The following is a 13,896-nucleotide window of genomic DNA, read 5'->3' as shown; positions in this document are numbered from 1 at the left end:
AGTATTGCATAAAATACCAATCAAATGAAATTGATACTTCATTTTGAGAATGCCATCATAGCACTCATGAGCTCATGTGCAGATGAGAAGGGGATGGGAAAGGGCCATCACCCACTCACTTGTTCTGCGCTCTCAACATGTGTTATATGAGGTTCCAACTTCTGGAGAGGATAGGAAGGCGTCGGTAATGGGCCATCTCCCACTCACTCGTTCTGTGCTCTGAACATGTGTATCATGAGGTTCCAACTTCTGGAGGGGATAGGAAGGCGTCGGTGATGGGCCGTCTCCCACTCACTCGTTCTGTTCTCTGAACATGTGTATCATGAGGTTCCAAATTCTGGAGGGGATAGGAAGGCGTCGGTAATGGGCCGTCTCCCACTCACTCGTTCTGTGCTTTGAACATATGTGTCATGAGGTTCCAACTTCTGGAGGGGATAGGAAGGCATCGGTAATGGGCCGTCTCCCACTCACTCATTCTGTGCTTTGAACTTGTGTATCATGAGGTTCCAACTTCTGGAGGGGATAGGAAGGCGTCGGTAATAGGCCGTCTCCCACTCACTGGTTCTGTGCTTTGAACATATGTGTCATGAGGTTCCAACTTCTGGAGGGGATAGGAAGGCGTCGGTAATGGGCCGTCTCCCACTCATTCGTTCTGTGCTCTGAACATGTGTATCATGAGGTTCCAACTTCTGGAGGGCATAGGAAGGCGTCGATAATGGGCCGTCTCCCACTCATTCGTTCTGTGCTCTGAACATGTGTATTATGAGGTTCCAACTTCTGGAGGGGATAGGAAGGCGTCGGTAATGGGCCGTCTCCCACTCATTCGTTCTGTGCTTTGAACTTGTGTATCATGAGGTTCCAACTTCTGGAGGGGATAGGAAGGCGTCGGTAGGGGGCCGTCTCCCACTCACTTGTTCTGTGCTTTGAACATATGTATCACAAGGTTCCAACTTCTGGAGGGGATAGGAAGGCGTCGGTAATGGGCCGTCTCCCACTCATTCGTTCTGTGCTCTGAACATGTGTATCATGAGGTTCCAACTTCTGGAGGGGATAGGAAGGCGTCGGTAATGGGCCGTCTCCCACTCATTCGTTCTGTGCTCTGAACATGTGTATCATGAGGTTCCAACTTCTGAAGGGGATAGGAAGGCGTCGGTAATGGGCCGTCTCCCACTCACTCGTTCTGTGCGCTGAACATGTGTATCATGAGGTTCCAACTTCTGGAGGGGATAGGAAGGCGTCGGTAATGGGCCGTCTCCCACTCACTCGTTCTGTGCTCTGAACATGTGTATCATGAGGTTCCAACTTCTGGAGGGGATAGGAAGGCGTCGGTAATGGGCCGTCTCCCACTCACTCGTTCTGTGCGCTGAACATGTGTATCATGAGGTTCCAACTTCTGGAGGGGATAGGAAGGCGTCGGTAATGGGCCGTCTCCCACTCACTCGTTCTGTGCGCTGAACATGTGTATCATGAGGTTCCAACTTCTGGAGGGGATAGGAAGGCGTCGGTAATGGGCCGTCTCCCACTCATTCGTTCTGTGCTCTGAACATGTGTATCATGAGGTTCCAACTTCTGGAGGGGATAGGAAGGCGTCGGTAATGGTTCTGTGCTCTGAACATGTGTATCGTGTATATGTGTATATGTGTTTGTGGTTTGAGGTTCCAACTTCTGGAGGGGATAGGAAGGCGTCGGTAATGGGCCATCTCCCACTCATTCGTTCTGTGCTCTGAACATGTGTATCATGAGGTTCCAACTTCTGGAGGGGATAGGAAGGCGTCGGTAATGGGCCGTCTCCCACTCACTCGTTCTGTGCTTTGAACATATGTGTCATGAGGTTCCAACTTCTGGAGGGGATAGGAAGGCATCGGTAATGGGCCGTCTCCCACTCACTCGTTCTGTGCTTTGAACTTGTGTATCATGAGGTTCCAACTTCTGGAGGGGATAGGAAGGCGTCGGTAATGGGCCGTCTCCCACTCACTTGTTCTGTGCTTTGAACATATGTATCACAAGGTTCCAACTTCTGGAGGGATAGGAAGGTGTCGGTAATGGGCCGTCTCCCACTAACCTATCTCTTCCATTGGTTGGGATAGGTATGGTGGCAAAATTCACACTTGTTTTTATTGTTACTTCACTGTTTAAGTACTTTGTGTTGATTTAATTTGCCACTGTATATATATATATATATATATATATATATTGTTTTCAAAATCTTGTTGCAAGTGGTTTACACGATCTAAATTACCATGTTTTCCAAGGCATATGTAATGTAACACATTGTTTCAGATTGTTTGTGTGTTAGATCAACCCAGTGTTGACTGAGCATACACATTGTATTTTACCCTCCTGAAATAAAGCCATTATTATTACTATCCCTACTGTAGGGTTTAGAGGATAATATTATAATATATTATAATAAATCACCACTGACCTTTCATCTTGACTGGTGTATCGCCAGCCATGGTCAAGGACTTTGTCAGTGACACATTCTGCAAAACAGCTCAAAAGTTGAGGATTTAAACCTGTAATTGTGGTCCCAAACATTTAGCAGATAGGGTATTGTTTGTTCCAGTTCAAAAACCTACCAAAAGTGAAAAAGTGCAGTGAAATCAGTAAGACTGGTGCATGGGAATGAGTTCTGCCACAGGGTTCACATTTCTCTGTCTAAGGCCACACCATTTGTGTGAGTTTCGATTCCATGCTGGCTCCATGTCTGGCCGGACATGGGAAGGTCACCCTGCAACCTGTGGATGATTGTGGGTTTCCCCCGTACTCAGACATACCTGATTTCCCACCACTGTAATGCTGCCTACCATCTTATAAGTAAAGTATTTTGCAAAAAATCACCAATCAAATAAGTAATTAAATATCTGAAGACAATGGTTAACTGTTGTGTGGGAGAGATTAAATTCATTACTTTCTGACAATTAATCCTGCTTTCGTGGCTCGGAGAGTTTCCACTTACCACAAATAACTGATCGCCATAGTCACAGACATATAATATTGCTCGGGAGTGTAAAAACCATTTAAACCTCAACACCAACACCTGTGCCATGACATATCCTTGACAGTGCAAAACGTTCACATACATATAGTATATCAATTGTGTAAATGGGAAACAATGCCATATGAACTGAACAACTAAATTCTATTCCGTGTTACACTGGGAACATTTTGATGATTTTGTTTTTCATCTCTGAAAAGCTTCACTTGTTTGACTGAACATGACTGAACATTCAGGTCTACAGCTTGTTTTTGGTTTCAGTTAGGTATCCATTAAATCTCGTTAAACCATAAAATGGTCAAAAAGAGGTGATCAACCATTCATGATGATACTACTGTATGCACAGAATATATAATGTTAGACCCAGCTATTATTAAACTATGTGCTGTTTAAGTAATAAATGCAAACCTCTCAGCCATAACGCCACTGTCATATAAATGAAATATTCAGCACAGTACAGCATAACATCAATCAAATAAATAAATAAATAAATAAAAAACCTCTGACAACAGAAAACCACAATGTCTTAATTTTGTGAAAACAGTTTATTTACTTTGTATGTCATAAATTAAAAAGCTTAATAAGTTGTATCCAGTAGCTGCTTCCTATAATGGCTTGTCGCTGACTAGATTGTAAAACACAATGAAATACAATGTATAGGTCTACCAGTGGTTTGTACATAGATGTATGTATGGATGTGCTACATAAATGATTTAGCCAATCACACGTTATAATAAATACGGTTAATTAAAGTTTTAGCACTGACTTTTTCAATACATAAAAAAAAAAAACAGAAAAAAGCTCTACTATTGCTAAATGTACAAAAACTGCCTGACGAGCTCTGAAAACAGGGACAATACTCGACTCAGTATTATTCCAAGGTAAAAAGAAAAATATGTGTTAGCGTAACATCTGGCAGTGGTGAAGAATCAGATGCAAAATTTTCTATATCCTGAACCCAATCAACCATAGTATGTCTTGGATTGGATTGCATAACTTTTGTTGTAAAGCTGTGAACAGACAGTTAAATGTATGGCGGCAACAACATAACTTTCTTGGTGCACGAAACTGAGGACTCTAATCACTGATATAAAGGTAAGAGGCAAGACATCTTTTACACCTGTACATGGAAAATAAAAAAAGATATAGTGCCTGACCTATGTCTATGTTATGGACAAGGCAGTAAATTAACCCTAACCTGCCATGCAATTATATGAAATAATATACTGTCTCTAGCAAAATCGCCACATCATACTAAGGTAAATAAATTAATGTAGAGATTTTTTGGAAAACAGCAAATTGACGACAAAGTTTGGCTAAAACTACTACAAATCGCCAACATAGTGCCATTGCCTTAACAATTAATGTGTGTCGCTCCATAGCCATGGGTTTTGTCAGGAGAAATCTGTCCATAGGAATTACATGTAGAATCTATGTTGATATCTAGATATTCACTTCTTATAATATAAAATCAACATTCCAGGGTGGTTTGGGTGTGGTTGCTTACGCTATTACTAACCCATAGGTGATAATGGCCTAAGCAACCACCCAAAATGCTGTAAGCATACATGTACACTGAAACGTTGCTTATATAATTAAAATAAGAAACTTATGTTATTCCTAGACTTATTTTATAACACAGCACCCACTCATTAACGCCACTAAATAGTGATTTTCTCATGTACACTGTATTACAATTGATATTGTACATCTTGACATATTACTTGCAAAAACAATAATGCCATCACCACAAAGTAGAATGTATATAATACTTTCATAATGTTTAGGAAATGTAAGAAAATTCCTCTAAACACATGTTCACATAAAAAAAAATATAGTGTTGTTTAAATTGCATTAGAAGTTGCCTGGAAAAAAGTTTGAGAATCTATGATGATGGTAGGGTGAAATCGCTGAGTGAGATCGCCATGGGAGACGCAAGCTCTGCCTCTCTGAACAAGGCCTCCATCTCGCGTGCGCTCATGTTCCCGGACACATCCATCCAATCAGCCAGCAGGGATGCAGAGAGGGGGGCGGAGTCTGGGTTAGGACACCTGGATACAGAGATAGCATACAATGAGACACATTAGGACACAAAACTATCACACAAAACTATCATACAAAGTCACTGTATCTGCCTTAAAAATTTGCCCCCAAAAGTATTTTTTCAGATGTAAATGACAGGGGTTATGACAGGATTCAGGTCAGCCTCGAGTCAGTCACAATGACAAAGTAGCATGTACTAAAATTGTTGTTATTAATTTATCATTTACTTTAGTGGTTTAAAATTAGGTAAGCTGAAAGTGTACAAGCTGAACAAAAATTTCTAATAATTTCTTTTTTAATTTAATTACAAATTTTAACATTTGTTAAATTATGTCCAGGGTGCCCCAAAAATGGAATTCTAGGTGTTAAAGGGACATCACTTAGTTAGAACATCATAAATCAGGAAGCATATATAAAACACATAAACACATGCAAAGTGCATCAACAACAGAATGAGCACCAGTAGATTGTGATACACTTATTAGAGACCTAACTGACTGAAGAACTCTGCAAGTTCAAGACAACTGTATGCCTTCCCAAAGATTTAATGATGTGGACCTCGTACCAAAATTTGTAAAACTTCATCCTGCCGTAATATTTAGGATCATTAACGTGTTCAGAAACTCCAAATATACATGTACATACACCTAAAGATCCATTTCCACTAAAGCGCATAAATTCAGATTCAGTATAATGTTTGTTTTATGGTCCCAACAAGTAAATACACTGTAACAAAAATTACATTACTGTTGTTTAAAATTTTTGTTACTGAAGTGAAAATTGCCATAAACTACCACAGCTACAAATACATACATGTGCATGTGTATTTGTTTACAGTATGGTGCCACTGTACATACGGTTACAATCAACTTTATAGCCTGTCACACTGATACCATAACTATCTGGAGCACAGCACATGTTTTCTAAAAGCTTACCCTTCTGCCATTTCTTGGTCCAGAGATAATCCCACTCCATATCCTCCACCTAAGCCCTTGGGGGTCCCGATCAAGGCTGGCGGGTAAATGTCCTCCACTAGGTGTTTAGACAATTGTTTGCTAAGCACAGCCACCCAATCTGCTGTGGAGGCTGGATGATTCGGCAACGATGTCTGAACACGAAGTGACGTTCGACTCACCCCCATGGCAGGAGAATGCTGTCGGTTCGCTGAAGGGCATGTCCTGATCCGTGACTTCAGATGGGGTAGGGTTTATATTTAACTGTGGTGGCGAGTTGTTGTGTGGGTCTGCTCTGGGAAGAGGCGGCCATGTTTTCACTGGTTGGTCGTGCCTCAAACATTGGCACATTGTCTTGTGCTGGTACTGAACACGAGTTGTTTTCCAGTGGCACAAAGGCTGGAGTGTGGAGCCCAACTGTTGGCCCAGAGGAGCATTCTGAAACAAATAGGCCAGCCCCTTCTTGCGAGGACACAGTCCGGATTGTAAACACTCTCGTCAATATAGCTAAGGGAGATAACCCCTGTGGAGGGCGTGGATTCAGATTCGCTTTGGGAAGTCTGTGGAGACCCTGTGGGTGACCCATAGCCCGACAACACGGGGTCTGAGCAACGGTGAGAGCTGTCTCTCCAGACAGAGGCTGACCCGACTCTAGAAGTCACTTCCTGTGTGAGCGCTGTGGATCCAGTAGAGTTTCGTTTCAACATCGCATTTCCCACCCTCTGCTCCAAGCCTTCGTGTATATTATGAGTTACTCTCTGCCCAGAACTAACCCGATGTTTTGATTGGCTCTGGGGTCCTGAGATTCAGTCAAATGTCCTGCCGAGTAACCAATGGCATTCAATGCATCCAGAGGGAAACTCTTCCTCATTTCAGGGTGCTTTTTGTTGGCATTATCTGCCCTATAAAACACAGTTTGACCATGTTGGAAATTTGTGGCCTGGATTCCACTTGTTTTTCCATGTGCCACTGTTTCTAAGTTGCTTTCTTGAAGCTGAGGACCAGACTGCTGATTCTGCTGTTGCAAGGGACTTGGCAGTGACCCTTGGCTGTCACGATGCTTCTGATTGGGTAATTCTGCAGGGAGGTCAAAGGTTGACCTTTCAGTGACCTGGGGGTCAGAAGGTGGCGTTGTTCTGTCCTTACTGGGTGCACCAGGGGGACGATTCTCCTGCATGACCGTCCAACGCTCTAACAATTCTTTATCAGCCGCCGATAGTTCAATTCCTTGCTTACCTTTAAATATAGTACAGATAACAATACTGTAGTTCATAGATAGAATTAATGTTTAACACAGATAGATACAACTTGCTGTAAATATAATGTAGTTAATAATTCATATATACAAATCCTAGATGAGTTTGAAAATATAATGAAGATGATCACTCACAGATAGAAATCCTTGTTTAGCTATAACAGATAACAAAATCTCATAGATCCTTGTTTAGCTATAACAGATAATGATAGCCTATAGACAGAAATCACTGTTTAGCTGTAAAAATAAACCGGATTAACTTTACTTAGATGGAGTCCTTGTTGAACTTGAATACGTAACATATACATGTGTAACAATTGTTCCATTCCATTTCGAGGTGTAAACACTTACATGTATAAACCATATGTTACACTTGTTACATTTTTAGTAATTAACTGTGAGTATTACAATGAATTTCGCAGAATATGTACAGATGGTTGTGTGAATCACTGAGGTTTAGAATTACACATTTAATACCTGATGCTTCTCCTTTAACTTCTCTTTTCTCTTGGCTCGCTCAGCTTTTTCTTTCTCTTCTGCATTCGCTCCTTTTGCCTTGACATGGCTGTCACCCTCTTGGTCTGCTCTGGTTTGTCTGGGCCTCCATTTTCTGAAATCATTAGATCCAAGTTTCATTCTAACATTTTTAGAATGCTATTTTAGCCTTTTACTGAGTTTGTTTATTTGACAAATGTGTGGCTGATTTTTTTTGGGGGGGGGGGGGGGCAAAATGTGCAGAGGATTTTTTTTTGTGTGCCAAATACCCATCTTATTTTTTGCTAAAAAAAATATGTTAGTCAATAGTGATAAATAATTTTTTAAAATTAATTGGTATTTTATCCAACTATTTTGATCACCAGTATTTTTCATAAAATAAACAATGGATGGGACTACAACAATATTGTTGGCTGTGGAGGGAAAAAAAGAGGAAAAAAATAGGAAATTACACATATTTATATATTTCCAACAATACTGAAATTCTTCAACCTTTTCGCATATTTTGCAAAGTGTTCATTCAAGCATTATTCTGAAGGCATCACTCTGTTTTGATAAAACTGATAAAATCAAACTTTTTGTGAAGCTCTGAAATTGGTCAATCCAACCAATGTGGTCTCCAAAATCAAATTACAAATTTGATGTGCTCTTTCATAAGCGTAAATGTTCAGGAATTAGGGTTCTCCATAATGTGACCATTCTCTTCAGCTGAAGCTCTTACCTGCCCGTTGTTTTTTGGCATTTAAGAGAGCGGACAGGGAAGCTTTTGTGTCCTCTGAGATAGTTTTGTGCTCAGCTTTATCACAGGTATTGTCTTTGGAAGTCGTGGAGGTAGAGGTGGTTGTGGTGGTAATGGTAGTCTGGTCTTTGGCCTGGGGTGCCATGCTGAGAACGGAGTCTCTCATTTTCTGACCGGTGGATCTGGCACTAAGCATTTCTACATCCCTGCTGGATGGCAGGTCAACAATCTGCACAGGTTTGTCCTCTTCTTTTAGCGGCAGTTGTCCAGGTGTTTTAAAAACCTGATTCACACCTGGCACAATCACTGAAGAAGAACTAGCAATTGCTGTGTTAGAACTTTTCCCAGTCTTTTGAGTTCCGAGATTTGACTGTTCTTGGTTAAGCTGATTCAGAAAAGCCTGGAGTCCTGTCGCTTGACCTTGAACTTGGGTGGCTTGACCTGGAGTGACCTGTCCATGACCCTGGGCAGATTTCCCACCTGTCACTACTGGACTGTTTTGACCAATAGAAACTGGCTTGAGTACAGCATTGAATGTTGGGGTTAATGGTACAGATTGGTGGTAGTCGTAGATTTCTCTCACAATTGCTTGACGTAACTTTGCTCCTTTAAGATCAGGCTGCAAGAAAAGAAAGTTTCAAAATTACAATCAATACGTAATCTACATTGCATTTCACAATAGTGATGTGCAAGTATAATCCAGAATACTTTTCTTGCAAACAAAATGTCTTCATCAGTCTCAAAATTCACCAGAGTTTTGAAAACCCTTAGATAAAAAAATTTATGATATTCATCATTATTAAAATTATTTATTTTAATTCACTTGACACACAACTCTGAAAGTTCTATATGGCCTCGATGTGGGGACTTACCTGCTTCTCAAAGTCAAAGTTAAAGGCTGGTATACAGATGGGCTCATCCTCAGGGTCATGATATTTGGACAGGTATGGGTGATTCAGAGCCTCTTCTGCAGTAAGACGCTCCTTAGGGTGCAGAGTCAGCATTTTAGACAGCAGGTCCAGAGCTTTCCTATTGGCTCGTGGAAAGAGGGTAACCAGCGGCAAAGGTTCCTTGTGGCCCCATTCTATTAAAAAAAAAAAAAATGACATTACATTTCCATGTACATTCCCATGACTGTATTGCCTTTTTTTCCCCATTACACAAAAGTAAAACATAATGTACCAATACCCCATATATCAGACTGCGCACATATACCAAAAAAAAAAATCAAAAATTTCAAACTGTAAAAGCAGGAGTTTCAGCAGAGAGACATACCTGTGACAAATGTTTTGAAGACCTCTGATTGCATGAAATCAAGGAAAGCCTTGGATGGACTTCCCAGCACACCAATGATCAGCTTCAGCTGGTTGAGAGAATCGCTTCCTGAAAACAACAGCGGACACATGCTGTTCTATCACACGGTCTTCTCAAACAAACTATTCTTCATTTAGCTATTTATATGATTAAAGTTTAATATGCATGCATGTACATGTATGTTTGTACGATTTTGGGCTTGGTATGGTTTGTATGTTATGCTTAATAATTCACATGAAGATGAGGTGTGTGTAACTATACCATGTCTTCTTGTGGCAGGGCGAGTCCATGCTGCCACTGATGTATCATGACAAAAGACACCAGACATGACACCTTACGATACCAAGTCATGTTATACCGATACCAGGTCAATCAGTCCGGTTTTCCTTGCTCTTACCTCTCAGTGCCGAGCACCAAGCAAGCTAGGAACAATTACCATTTTTAAAGTCTTTAGTATGAACCAGGCTTGTATGAAATTAGGTTTTCTGACTTTGAGGCAGATACTCTAACCAGTAGGCCACCCAAGCAGTGTGATTACGCTTATGGCTGTACTCAGGAATATTTCACTTTTTATATGACAATTATCAACGTCACAGGTGGACGAAACCAGACAAACAAAAACCTTAAGAGAAAGCAAGTAAACAGTACACTGATATAAACACAAGTGTATGAGACCAAAGAACTGAAAACAATATTACAATAAATCTCATGAAAAAAGTGCTACTGCTAACGGTACACATACGCTACCTGGAAAAAGATGCTTTCTTCCGAGCATCTCTGCAAAGATACAACCCACAGACCATATATCAACAGCAGAGGTGTACTTGGACACAGTGAGCATGATCTCAGGGGCCCTGTACCACCGGGTGGCCACATACTGTGTCATGAACGCATTTTTCTCGTCTCCACTGTTGGATGTCCCACGCGCCATACCTGTAACAATACGCAGCAAGAGCCACATAGTAAAAAGCCTCCTTTTAAACACAACCATTTTGTTTTATTTTCATGTCAGTATTATTATGGGTTACCATTTGTTATAGGTTAACATTTGCACTTTGGACAAATTTTAGCTTATCTAGTACATATATTACACAAATTTCCAACACAAAGACCAAAGAAAATATTACCCCAACTAAGACTTGATCTCACATCTCTATTATTTATTTACATTGGTGTCGCATGACGTACAAAAGAATATTTCACTTATATGACAGCAGCCAGCATTATGGTAGGAGGAAAGTGGGAAGAGCCCTGCGGAAACCAGCGACCATTCTGACGTTGAACTCAAGACCAAGTGTGTAGGGCATTAACAAATGTTTTCAAAATTTTGTCAAACATAATGTCTGAAACTGACTTGACTGAAACAGAATATGAAGGCAAAAACAGTAAATACTTAATCCAGTACTTTGGCACATCTTGGATTGTGCTTGAAATAATACCAATTTGATGTATTCTTTAATGATATGGTAAGTTGAAAATGAAGATGCATTTAAAAAATATTACAAAATTATTTTGTAAAATAATGCACCATCACATTACTGCCGCTCTTAACCAAATCTGTCCCGAGAGCCCAGAGCAGAATCTTAACTGAACACTAAATTTGCAGTCTAGTCAATTTTTACACCTTGAACATTTACAATTTTAATAATTTTCATAAATTTTAAACTAGCCATTTCTCACTCCTTCACTCTGATCAAAGTCATACTGTCATATTTTCTACGTACCAAAATCACCTATCTTGAGTTGACAGTCCTCATTCACCAGTAAGTTGCTTGGTTTGAGATCACGGTGTATGACATTAGCAGAGTGGATGTACTTTACCCCTCGTAGTAGCTGGAACAGGAAGTATCTGATATGTTCATCCGTCAAATCCTGGTTTGAATGAATGATCCGATGTAAGTCACTTTCCATTAAATCCAAAACAACATAGATGTCCTTGAAAGTATCCACAGGCTCCTTAGGCTTCAAGATGTCCAAAATCGAGATAACGTTGTCATGATTAAAATGCTTCAGGATTTTAATTTCTCTGTATGTCCTCATTGCTGTAACATGAATGTCAAATACCCCAGGGATTTTTTTGATAGCTACACGATCTCCGGTTTTCTTGTGGATGGCCGAGCATACTACACCATATGCCCCAGTTCCAATGTTCTCAATTCGTTTGTAACCAGTGTTCTCCAAGTCAAACTTGATGTCAAATGACCTGCTCTTTAGCAGAGCCGTTGCTCTGGCCCACTGGGCCTTCCGTTGAGTTGTAGTCATGGTCCTGGTAAATTATGTAAGGTAAAACGAATGAGGAAAAATGAACAGAAATCTAATCAACTTATTCTGACGGTTGGTGTCATTTATTTAAACTCATTGTTGTCCTGGAATGAAAAAATACAAACAGCACCCTCACTAAAAATCAAATTCAACTTTAATATATAGATCCTGGAGTAAAATTTCAATTTTTATTTTCCACTGAGTAATGTTAAAACTATATTAACAACATCTAACAGAGGTTATTTCCCAAAACCCTGGGTATTCTCCTATTAGTATTTAAACACACCTTTCACATGATCAGCTGACGATAACTACGAATAGTGCAGGGGATTTAAAACGTGTTTGTTAGACCCACATGGCTGTTTCTGACTGCTTTAATTGGTTCAAAACTCCTGATGACCAATACTCTGAGTGTGCGTTCAAGAGTTGTTCGATGCACAAACGTCACAGTTTTGAGGAGTGGCTCAAGAGCTGCCCCAACATCGTGATAAGCTGTCTGGTTGAAATGGTAACAAGTGATGTTAGCTTAACAGAAAAGTTTTAAAACCCCTGCACTAGAGGTTATACATTCTCTAATAAATTAAAGTATACTGTCTATCTTACCTGTATTACCATAATGATCTTAGTGTGGACTGTATACATACCAAAAATTATACTGAATAAATCTTTTTCAGTATACAGGTCAAAACTTGAGGCCTGACATTCCTACTTTGACTTGTCCGAGACAGAAACCTGCAGCCACTTTAAATGGGTACGAATAAAAAATCTTTTGCCTAAATGTTCCACTAAACAGGCCTTATAAGTTATACGGACCAACAAAAAGTGATGAGCTTAACTTCAAAATGGCAACAAAAAAAAACAACAAAAACCCCTGTTCAATTAATTTAATCAATGACTAATCTGTCAGAATATAAGTGTCACTGGAGAAGACACTTCCGGGACACGCAAACTACTTAACTAGTGAGACAAGACGTGACTTACATACATATATTTTTTTATGTGTGTATTTCTTTGGCCTGAACTGGAGTTTAAACATCCCTCTGACTTTTAAGACGGTCACTTTATCAGCCTAAATTTGTGAGTATAACTCGAACGTCTGTGGCTCACCTTGGGATCGTCAGCTCTTCGTCTGGTCCGGAGTGTCTGTCACAACAATCAATACACAAACCATTTTATACGAGCCGGAGACACTTTCTAAAAATAGAACTGAAGCACGCAAACATATCTCTATCACAGAAGAGTGTCTATCTAAGGCGGGCAACTCTGTGTCAACTGTGTTGTATACCCGGTAAAAACAAAGGGAGGGTTTCTTAAAAAAAAATAACAATAAGTTACTGCCAGTTAAATTTCAAATTCAGGTTTCAGAACTTCTGAGTTTCAAGGCCATTTCGGTTATTGTTATTTGTGATTTTAATGTTATGGCAGAAAAAAATTTTAATTTCAAAAAGCGCCATGAATTAGCTGTGGATGACCACGCCATGGTCATTACATTTGTACTGACGCAACGCCGGAGTAATATATTACAAATCTTTCTCTATCGGCCTGTTGACTGAAGCCTACACTCAGGGCTTTATCTGGTTTCTTCCCACCATGTTTGCCACTTTTGCTTAAGTGAAATATTCTTGAGTACGGCGTAAAACTAAATAAAAAAATAAACAAATAAATAAATATAGGCCTCGATCAGGCTGCGGCTACTGTAAACCTTGCATTCTGGCCGGATATAGAGTTTTGGATATAGGCTTAAGAATTTATAACAGTGTAGGACTTCTGTTTGAAGACAGCTATCCTGCGGTTGTGGTCAAGAAACCCGCTTTTCTAACCACAAATAAAATTCAGA

General features: G+C 40.1%; 2 protein-coding genes across 3 annotated transcripts; both read right to left on the bottom strand.

Moving 5' to 3' along the window:
- Positions 1-3,805: 3,805 nt before the first annotated feature.
- Positions 3,806-7,226, bottom strand: LOC135476169 (mitogen-activated protein kinase 7-like). Its single transcript, XM_064756101.1, is given in 3 exon segments — positions 3,806-5,049; positions 5,977-6,116; positions 6,118-7,226. Coding segments are annotated over 3 exon segments (534 nt in total). The 5' UTR covers positions 6,346-7,226; the 3' UTR covers positions 3,806-4,883.
- Positions 7,227-7,732: 506 nt separating this feature from the next.
- Positions 7,733-13,226, bottom strand: LOC135476168 (uncharacterized). Of its 2 annotated transcripts, none has more exons than XM_064756100.1 (7): positions 13,167-13,226; positions 11,522-12,063; positions 10,545-10,730; positions 9,759-9,866; positions 9,356-9,567; positions 8,466-9,102; positions 7,733-7,859 (listed from the first exon to the last, which is right to left on the bottom strand). In XM_064756100.1, exons 2-7 carry the CDS (start codon positions 12,057-12,059, stop codon positions 7,741-7,743), a joined length of 1,800 nt encoding a protein of 599 aa, XP_064612170.1. In that variant the 5' UTR covers positions 12,060-12,063; positions 13,167-13,226; the 3' UTR covers positions 7,733-7,740. The 2 variants fall into 2 exon arrangements, with proteins under 2 accessions (XP_064612170.1, XP_064612169.1); XM_064756099.1 differs by lacking the exon at positions 13,167-13,226 and adding an exon at positions 13,041-13,153.
- Between the last annotated feature and the right edge of the window lie 670 nt (positions 13,227-13,896).

Source organism: Liolophura sinensis, chromosome 10, assembly GCF_032854445.1.
Source record: "Liolophura sinensis isolate JHLJ2023 chromosome 10, CUHK_Ljap_v2, whole genome shotgun sequence".
Classification (NCBI taxonomy): domain Eukaryota; kingdom Metazoa; phylum Mollusca; class Polyplacophora; order Chitonida; family Chitonidae; genus Liolophura; species Liolophura sinensis.
This window is presented reverse-complemented; position numbering and strand designations above follow the sequence as displayed.

What these genes read in the sequence shown, in the direction of transcription:
- LOC135476168 (XM_064756099.1), bottom strand. An exon ending in AAGAAAGCATCTTTTTCCAG is followed by an intron (nt 9,867 to 10,544) that starts GTAGCGTATGTG and finishes TGTTGTTTTCAG; the next exon opens with GAAGCGATTCTCTCAACCAG. An exon ending in CTTCAAAACATTTGTCACAG is followed by an intron (nt 9,568 to 9,758) that starts GTATGTCTCTCT and finishes TTTTTTTAATAG; the next exon opens with AATGGGGCCACAAGGAACCT.